We start from the raw sequence: 10,000 nt of genomic DNA, 5'->3' as shown, positions 1-10,000 counted from the left end.
CTGTGTGTGCCTGGCACCGTGCCTTGTGAATTTTTTTTCTAAGTAAGAGTTGACTCAAAGATGATTTCTTTTCATTTCTTACTTTGAGAAATGTTTATGTACTTGCCATTTGATGTGGGGCCCTAAATGTCTTTGTGTTTAAAATATGGATGTCACTTGAGATCTCTCAGGTACTGTGCATAGCCGGAAGCTCAGTTATACGGATCGATATTCAGGAAAAAGGCAGGCCAGAGGCTCCAGCAGCTCTCTGTAGGTCGTATGGCTCTACATGTAGAGAGCGTAGAGGGGTGCAGTTTTCTTTCAAATTTTTCTAAAGCTTCCTGCATTCCACCCCTTACTGCAAAGCTCACGTTGCATTGAGGGAGGGAGGCTATGGATTGGAAAAGGTGGGAGAACTGAGAACTGTATGGTGGGAAGCCATGCAATTAAAAAACTGACTGAAATTATTACCTGATTTCATAATTGACAGAATATTTAATTCAGATATAGTAAATTGACACACCTCTACACAGAGACAATTATGACTGACTGTATAACACCTGACAGAATCAATTATAACTGACTGTTGTTTGATACCTTTGCACAGAAATAAATGAAACAGACATTCAGAACAGAGACGGCTGCTGCCTGTGTGCCTAAGCCTGCCTTAATTAAAAGAAAATAACCAGTAGGCGATGTTAAAATGTCTTTGCCTCGTGGTTTCTAGTTCAGTGTGTTTCTTTAAGTCCAAAAAGGGTTTTATAAAGAGTAGAGCTGAAAAGAGATTTTTGGTTTACTGACATGGAAGTAAAATATGTGAAGTAGAGATAGTTTCTCCTTAGATGGGAGAATACTCCATAATTTTAATAGAGCTAGCATTTTATTTGATCAGTTGACTTTTATATAAACTATTTAAGAAAGGTCAACCTGCAGATGTTGGTCTAGCTCATCCCATATAGGAAAGAATGTAATTTTCTTTATTTTGAGGTTTTAGATTCTAATCAATATAAATCACCTTTTAAATGAGCAGTTCATTTTGTTGTCTGATAAAATATTTTGTGAATAATTAATGTCTAGACTACCCTTTTTTTCCGTCGTTTTCATAGGGGTTAGGGACAGAATATTTTTGGTAATTAATGTATAACCACAAGGAATCAGAGCATGTAGAAAGGACCAGAGTAAATAAGCTTTACATACACATTCCTCGAATGTTATTCGCAAGAAAAGTTTAAAAAGGAGATCAGCTTTGCTGGTGTATTAAGATGAGTGATTTCTGGGTGATACTTCAAGCCATTAGCGTGTATTTCAGTGACACACTTGTGTGTAGGAAGAGCATTTCCTCCCCAATCTCGACAAAGGTTGGCTTTGTGGTGCTGGTGGCGGAGACAGCAGTAACCAGGGCCAGTGGCATCTCTGTGGACAGGGATGGGATGGCTGCGAATCTTCTCTGCCTCTTGCCTAATGGCATGTTGGAATGTTTTAACAGTTGTTGGGCGCTTGACCTGCAGCACCTGAGGTGATGGTCTTGTTACTGGTAGGCTGACTCTCAAAACCAAAGCAGGGAAAGGAATCAGGGTTTTACTGGCCGCATTAACTGGCCTCCACCATTTAACACCTGTATTTTCCCTTGAGTTATAAAGTGGTGGGTGCAGTATTGACACAAACAGGGTAACAGTTTACTGTGAGGCCTAACGTGGGTGGCCCAGGTGCCTAAAGGGGGAAGAGAAAAACCAGGAAGAAGGGGTGACTCCTCCTCCCCCCCCCCCCCCCAACCCCCCCCCCCTACCCCGCCCTGTGACAGCTAGTCCAGTTCTGTTGCCTAGAAGACCTTCCATGTGTTATTGATTAAATTCTCATTGGGGAAGCAAGTGGGAGCTTTTATCTGCATCTCTAACTGGTGTGGAATGGTGCCTTGGCCGTATTGACTGGCTATGGGATATGCTGGCGGTCACAGTTGTCTTTTACGAGGAAGAGCACCGAGTGACGCTGGTTGTCATTCTAACTCTGCTGTGTGGCAGCGTAAATAGTCCCCTTTCTAACCAACCTGGTGGGAAAAGTCAATATCCCATCAGCAGAGGAGGTAAACACATCAGGAGCTATGTCCTCTCTTTTCCTCCCCTGCTCTGTATTACCGCAGCTCTTTAAATGTGCTCTCCCCAGTCATCAGATGCATTTGTGTCATTCACATGCACGGGGTTGCTGGCCTGCAGCTCTGGCCTGCCGGGAGGCACTGGTTGGGGCCATTGTTGTGTATTCTGAGACTCCGATCATGAGAACTTTCAAATTGTCTTTCTGTTGCAGCTCCACTCTCTTTTTCCACCCCTTTTGGGCATTTTAATTCTCTATAAAACCTGTGGTTCTTTAAAGGACAATTTATGTAATTCAGAAAAGGTGGTGGAGAGCAAATGTGAATGTATAGCCAAGAAACAAAAATCTGGAGTCTGAGTTTTCATTTTCCGGGTGTTTTATGGACTTGCGTGTTGCTGTTGTTGGAGGTTTGCTTTCTGTGAGTGGTGCGCTCTCCCCTCCATGTTTCCTTCCTGACCGGTTCCTATCGGGAGGTGCTGGGCAGCCTTGCTGCTCCCAGGCCCTTTGGCACAGGCCAGCATCTTATGGGGGCGGAGGCCTCACCTCAGGCCTGCGCATTTCTATGTGGGAGTAGTGATGTAGTGGCAGGGGGAGTAGGCAGAAGTGAGCCTCTCCTCAGGTGCAGGCTGGGGGTTCTGGCTACCTGGGTTTGCGTGTCTACAACCCTGATTACCTGCTGTGTAACCTTGGGTAAGTGACTTAACCTCCCAGTTTCCTAAGCCATCAAATCGGGATGGGGGGCACGGTGGGCGGGAAAGCAGCCTCTCCAAACACCTTACCGGGTTCCTAAACAAACATAGTGTCATCCCCCATGTGATCACCATCTTCACCCAAAAGATCAGACCTGAGCATCACAGCCCCACTGCTCCTTTAAAAGAACAACATGTAGAAGTAGCAGGCTCTGGGAAGGGAAAGGAGAGGGATCTTTTCTCTGACTGGTAGCACCCTGCTCTGAAGGGAAAGGCAAGGGATGAATGTGTTGAAGGAGCAGGAGTGCCGCATATCCTGAGTTCACACAGTGTGGACAAAGAAGAGCAAAGAAATCTTGGCCATGGACAGACAGGTGCCCTCGGGGCCACTCACCTCTCGCCTCTTTCAGCAAAGAAGTTTTGTTTAGCAGAGGGAAGTGAACTGGAGGGACTAGAAGAAGCTGTCTAGGCCCAGCTGATCTGGAGAGTTGGGGCTGGAAGGCACCAGAGGCCATAGCTCCCTTTGAGACTAGGTATTTCCTGCCACTTCCAGACTTCGCAAGCAGTTGCATGCATGTGCTCGCAGCACCCATGAAAGTGGTGTCTGCGTGTAGAGCTCACCTTGTCTGCTGCACATGAGCGTGCACCTGCAGTTCACATCAGTAGAGGGTGGCCCCGTGCCCCAGTGTGCTGAGTCAGCTAGGTGCTGAGAGGCGGACAGGCAGGAGAAAGGAAGAGAAGCTTTCACAGAGGAATGGTGGGCAGGGTCTGCATCTGACCGGACCCAGGGGTAGACCAGAGATAAGATGGTGGAGATACAAATGGAATCAGCATCCTCTTCTCTGGTGGAATACTGAATGTTTTTTAAAGAAACTACCTGAAACTTCTAATCTCTCTCTCTCTTTCTCTCTCTCTCTCTCTGTCTCTCTCTTTTAGATAAATTGAAGAAGCAATTTTTTACCCCCAGAGTTCTGCAGGACTACAGAAAACTCAAGAACACAGCAGAGCAATTCTTGTCCCGAAGTGGCTACTCCGAAGTGAACCTGAGCAAACTCTTCGCTGGTTGTGCTGTGAAATCCTAAGGGAATCCCAGGAGTAACCAAGGAGGGGGTAGTTGAAAAATCCCAGCTTCCTCTGTGCCTCCGCTCTGGCCCTTACTGCCCTTGCCGCATCTGTTTCTCCCTTGGAACTGTGTCTCATGTTTGTGTGAATGTGGACCAGGAAAGGGGGCTGCAAAAATGTTGACTGTAATGTTCCTAAGCATCATAGAAGTTCCTGTCTTCATATTAAGATGTACTGCTTTAAAACACAGCTCCAGGGCCCTTCCCCAAGCTCCCCTCCCCAAGGTCCTGAAGACCCGGTTTCTGAGGGAGGGAAATTGCTACTTGGATTGAGAGTAGCTGGAATGTAAGTGACCCCAGGCTTTGCCTCAGGGCCTTTAGCTTATGTCCCCCCCCCCCCCAACATAAACAGAGGTTCTCAGAGCCTGACTGAAGAGCTGACATTTTGCTTTTTCACACGCCAATTAAACCCGATCTAAATCCAAATGCTTCTCCAGCCATCCAGGAGTGGGTGTCCTTTTCAGTCTTGTCTTTTATATAGGTAGCTGAGGGGGGAGATTTAGAAGCCTTGCACTCACTAAATAGATTAAACAGAGCAGGCTTGTTTATTGAATTGCTCCAAAGTCCAACAGACACACACTGAGCAGGTGTTTTATACTCACATTCCCTTTTTGCCCCTTAAATAGAAAGTGCAGGTAAAGGTTTACACAACAAGAAAGCACATTAAAAATAATTTCATACTCTAACAGTCCATTAACATGTGTAGGGCTTCGGGTGAGGATCACTGTGTTGTATTCAGAAAAATTGGGGGGAGGGATGCTTAATTGGCCCTGGTGCTTGCTATTTTTTTCTCATTTCTTCAGAATGGGACCCTCTTTGGCAGCAGCAAAATGTATTTCAGTATGGCAGTCTTTCCTCTCTTACATTATTGGCAAGATTATACTAACAAAATGTTTCCCCTTGTACAACTATGCTGTGTTTTTTAAAAACATTGACCTGTGTTTTTATAAAAGAAAACTTATGTTGTGCCTTCTACTTAAGAATAAAGTTTTCTAAAGGGAAAGCAGTTGTGGTGAATCCTTACCAGGTGCAAAGAGTTGACTAGAGAGGCAGCAAGGAGTAACATGTGACTAGAGCCAGTTGCTGTGGCACACACCTGTAGTCCCAGCTACTCCAGAGGTGGAGGCAGGAGGATGGCTTGAGCCCAGGAGTTCAAAGCAGCCTGGGCAACATAGTGAGACCCCCACCTCTAAATACATACATACACACACACACACACACACACACACACACACACATATATATATATATATATATATGAAAGACTAGAGGCCATCCCCTTTTCAAACCTCAGGCCAGTTTCTTCATAGCCACCTCTATCAGAACCCAGCTCAGGCGTGCACAGCATGATATTTGGTTGAATGTTCTGAGAAACATTCAGAATTTCTGTGACTTTAGGTCATTTAACAGATGAAGTATGGTTTCTTATGTGCTTTGCTAACTTAGCCAAGCCAAGAGACCAGCAGTGTCTCTTTTTGAAGAGCAAGGCCTAGGGCTCCTGAGAGAAAAGCGCCCCCCCAAGGAAGGTCCCCCCTGGTGAAGGAATACTGATAGGTTAAGCAGTGGAAATGAAGCTGCCTTTTGCATTGCTTTTTCTTTTTATTTCTCTTCCTCACCTCCCGTCTGGCTCCCATCCCTCTCCTTTCTCCTCCTGCTCTTAGACTGAGATTCTAAGTAGAAACACTGTGGGTTTCGAGCCCTGTCAGTTAATTAACTAACTTGGTACTGTGTGAGCTCTGCAGTCTGTCACAAACTGGAGCACCCACGGGGCTTCAGGAACTAAGGGATTAATGTGGTTTTATTGCTCCCCTGGTCAACTCTTTCAATAATTGCTATTCTCGCATAAGGTTAAGGGAGACGGTTCTCTTAAGTGTGCTTCCTGAAGGGAAGGCATGTTTTCCTTGATTTCTGGGATCTGGGATTATATTAAATATAAATAGTTATCCTGAACTTGATCATCAAGAAACTCCAAGAGACTCAAGTAACTTCTCACTGGATTGTTTCTTGTCTCTGCCTCTAGATTATAACTACCCTGAGGGCAAGGACCATTTCTCTAGAATGTCAGACATTTCTAAGTACCATGCCTGAAAAGAGCTAATGCAGCAGTTGATGTTTTCTTATTGGGATCTGTTAGAACTCCAGGCACCTAAGGATTCCAGAAGTTTGTGGAAGGTTGAAACTGCAACTTTAAGAATTCCAGTGAATCTCTGTTAGAAGATGGGAATATCACATACTTACTTTTCTCTGAGAGATATTTCTACTCCTTGATTTGCGTTGGTTGATAGTACACCAGGCAGAACTGATGCAGAAACTTTGCCTATCTTATTTGTAAGGAGAGAGGTGACCCGCAGGTCTCCGTGGACTCTGGCACGGGTCCTAACCTCAAATTCTAAAAGTGAATGGATGAAGCAAACCAGGTTCACACTAGACTGAGTGGCAGGGATTGTGGCAAACAGGAGTGGGCAGGTCCTGTCCAAAGGGGCCAGAAGCTACTCAGTGATGCTGGCAGGGATGGGACCCAGTGTGGCCACATGATCGAGTTTTCAAGAGAAGCCAGGAATCCAAATATTTCACAAAGCTTATTGATTTCTAAACCTTGACAACTAATTTTTTTTTTTTTTTTTTTTTTTTTTTGAGGCGGAGTCTCGCTCTGTCACCCGGACTGGAGTGCAGTGGCCGGGTCTCAGCTCACTGCAAGCTCCGCCTCCTGGGTTTACGCCATTCTCCTGCCTCAGCCTCCCGAGTAGCTGGGACTACAGGCGCCCACCACCTCACCCGGCTAGTTTTTTTGTATTTTTAGTAGAGACGGGGTTTCACCGTGTTAGCCAGGATGGTCTCGATCTCCTGACCTCGTGATCCGCCCGTCTCGGCCTCCCAAAGTGCTGGGATTACAGGCTTGAGCCACCGCGCCCGGCCTGACAACTAATTTTTTAAAACAAAACTTTAAACTCTGTGTGGGCCAGAGTAAACTTCTGGGCCAAAGTTTATCTGGGCCAATTGGGAAATTGTACCCTAGAAGAATCCTGTCTCTGGAAAGGACACCTTTTCGGTTTAATTTAGGAACTAGGATTTGACCTATAGTGGATACGTGTACACAAGCTTATCTTGGACACAATCTGATAACCCTCCACTCTCCTACATACAAGGTGCATAGAGGGGGCCAGAAATGGAAAATCCCACAGAGTATGCTTGATAAGATTTTAATTTGTCCAGAAAACATATGGAGTTAATCTCGTGACTGTTGCCCAGGATGTGGGGGCTAATCAAAGTTCCAAGAGTGGAATTTGGGAGATGTTGAAAGGGAATGAATTCACTGCCTCTCACCATCACCCCTTTCTCCAGCCCTTGCTACCTCTTACCTTCAACACACACACCATGCTCCTCGACATACTTCTTCAAACATCATTTAAAATGAGTTTGGCGGAAGATGCAACAGTAAGGAAACTCCAAAAACAGATGTTCCTGTTTGTTTTAGGGTTTTAAGGAAAACACCAAGCCCCAGACCCTCTTGTCAGGATGCCCGACCCTTTAATTCGATGCTCCCATCCCAAATTTAAAGCTGCCATTCTCTGCTCCTGTCTGTCTCCCTCCCGCCCCCTCTTTCTCCTCTCTCTCTCTCTCTTTCTCACTCCATCTCACCTAAATATTTCTTAATTGAACAGTTTGTGGTGGAGCTTCCTTATAGCAGTTTAATAGATTAACTCATCTCAGCCAGCCTCAAATTTCAGATTAAAATTCCTTCATCCCGAAGGCAGCATTATCAGGTTGTTGGAGGCTGTTTTCAAACCTTGGTTTTGAATAGCAGCGGCTCTGCATTAATTTAACCACTAAGCTAATAAGTAGGTTTCGTTTTGTTATGCTAAGCTTTATTGCTTTTCTTTTGATCAGAATGGTGTTGTTGAGCAAAGCAGCAGACAAGGCATTCTTTGATGAGGGAATTAGCGCTCCATTCTTCCTCTATTATTCATAGCGCAGTGGAATATGTAAGTACCTGAGGGTGTCAAAGGAGCGCAGGTTCTATTGCAAAGTGCTCGCCTTGTTTCTCTCAATAGCTGACTATGAGATGATAAACCGCTTAATACACTGTGCTAATTGGATGAGAGCAAAAAGAGATGGGAATTAAGGCGAGGCAAAAGGAGAAAGTGCAACCAGCCTTCAATTCACTCTTTCACCACTTTAACAGCACCAAAGGAGGCACAAGCTTTCTATAAGCAGACTAGAGGTTTTGTGCAGAGATAAAATGAACGTGTTAGTGGATTCAAGTAATACACTAATTATTGCACAGTATAAATACCACTACTGGTTTTATAACAGGGAGGTAAACTTCTTTTGAGAGGGTTATAGGATTGCTTGGCAGTGGTGTAGAACCTAATAAGGGCCCAGAGTAATAACCCCCTGGATTAACAAAATTGCTGCTTGTAGAAGTATGATTCAGGCTTTTACGAAGATTTCCGGAGAATGAATAAAAATGACTGAATGACATTTCTTAATGTATAACTGGTAATCACTCCCATTTCTTTAAAGGAAAAAAATGTATACTTCAAACTGGACCCTTAATAATGTCCAGGGACAACAAGACTTCTTCCTTTGAAAAATGCCCTCCGCCCCGCCGCCCTGCCAGCTCTCCCCACCGTCAGGCAGTGGGCTTTCTTCTTCCCGCCCCCCAGCCAGGCTGCCACTATCAGTGAAATATGCAGTTGTTCCGGGGACTTCTGCGTTGCAAAATATCATTTTAGGCCCCATTTAAGACCCCCCTTCATTCAGATACACTCACTTTTGGGTATACACATACACACATGCTCATGGACATTTTTTTTCTCTAAAAGCAAGTTGGGCTAACCTATTATAATTTCCTTTTCTCTCACATCAGCCCCTTTTGTCATTCTAGTAAGATCATACTTAAAAGGATACTAAAGAGAACTACAGGTGCTTTGGCTCTTGATACTACAAATCAAAAACAACCATGTTTGCCCCAATTGGGTGGGGGGTGGGTAGTAAGAGAAAAAAATGGGAAACTGGTCTGAGCCAATTTCAGCATGGATTTTAAGTTTAAGTCTGAGTTTCAAGTCCCAAGGAGGCCCAAACTTTCTCAACAGTCACTTTCCCTAATTGTTCCACTTGCCTCCCCACACATCTAAGATGCCCGCCCTGACTACTGTCCACAGTTCGGGCCATGGGTAGTTGGTGATGGAAGGACACCTCTGATAATATTATGCCAAATGCACCCTTTTTGCCTTCCGGGACCTCCTCCAGATCTGGCTAACCTGTCTGAATATGTAGCAAATTAACTTACCCCTTCCCCTCAACCCTCCCACAGAGGCCTGTCCCAGGCTTCAATTACCCCTCACCCCAAGATGCTGTGGGGGTGGCCCTGGGAAAGCAGGTGTTGGGCCATTCTGCCTTGGGTGTGATAGGACACAGCCATGCCCTGAACTAGGCTCTCGCAAACTCCCTGGGGCTCTGCATGTCCTCCTCCATGGTGGAAGAGGTTTGCTTAAGGTTGGGGGGGGTCAGCCGCTCCCAGCATTGTGACCAAGTTCCCAGATATTGGGGCCAAATTGGGTTGCCATTCATTAATAATGCTCACAATAAGATTAAATCATTCTGGAAAATCTCATAAAATCCCCCTAAGTACGCTCCAGTGGCTCTTTCCAATCCTCATCATTCAGCACTTGGGGAGGTTTGGAAGGAGAAGAAAATTGGTTTCTTTGCTTTTAATGCTGCTTTGAAAAGATACTCAGAGTTTGTCATGCGTGACATGTCACATGTTTAATGTGGACTTGCTGGAAGTCAGGGGGTCTTTAGCGTGTGATATTTATGGGGAATATTAAGTGCAGAATGAGGTCCCTCCAGCTGGGGAAAGTTGAAAGAATAGGAGGCCCAGGACCGGGCTTGTTTGCAGCATCAGAATGACATAGGATTAAGAGTTTGTAAAACAAGGCGAGGGGTTCTCATTGGCCAGTAATAAATGTAATCCTTGGAGGTAATTTCACGCAATTTGCTTCTGTTCCATGGAAGGGTCAAATGAGAAAAAATGACTTTAAAAAGAGTTCATTAACAGGAAGAATGGTACTGTTTCTCGTATACCATCCAACTAGCAGCCTGGAGGGGGGAAAAGAAGCC

The 10,000-nt window shown here is 45.1% G+C and overlaps 1 protein-coding gene across 2 annotated transcripts in view; it reads left to right on the top strand.

Moving 5' to 3' along the window:
* The window catches only part of POLA1 (DNA polymerase alpha 1, catalytic subunit), a 324,710-nt gene extending 319,830 nt beyond the window's left edge, over positions 1–4,880 (top strand). Inside the window, exon 37 of one of the 2 annotated variants that reach the window (XM_023202598.1) lies at positions 3,693–4,880. In XM_023202598.1, the coding sequence (XP_023058366.1) occupies positions 3,693–3,838 (146 nt within the window). In that variant the 3' untranslated portion in view covers positions 3,839–4,880. The remainder of the gene's footprint in view (positions 1–3,692) is intronic. The other variant, XM_023202600.1, reaches the window with a different exon arrangement.
* The last annotated feature ends 5,120 nt before the right edge of the window (positions 4,881–10,000 follow it).

Source organism: Piliocolobus tephrosceles, chromosome 12 (assembly GCF_002776525.5).
Source record: "Piliocolobus tephrosceles isolate RC106 chromosome 12, ASM277652v3, whole genome shotgun sequence".
Lineage (NCBI taxonomy): Eukaryota > Metazoa > Chordata > Mammalia > Primates > Cercopithecidae > Piliocolobus > Piliocolobus tephrosceles.
Note: the sequence above shows the minus strand (reverse complement) of the source record. Positions and strands in the feature narration are given on the sequence as shown.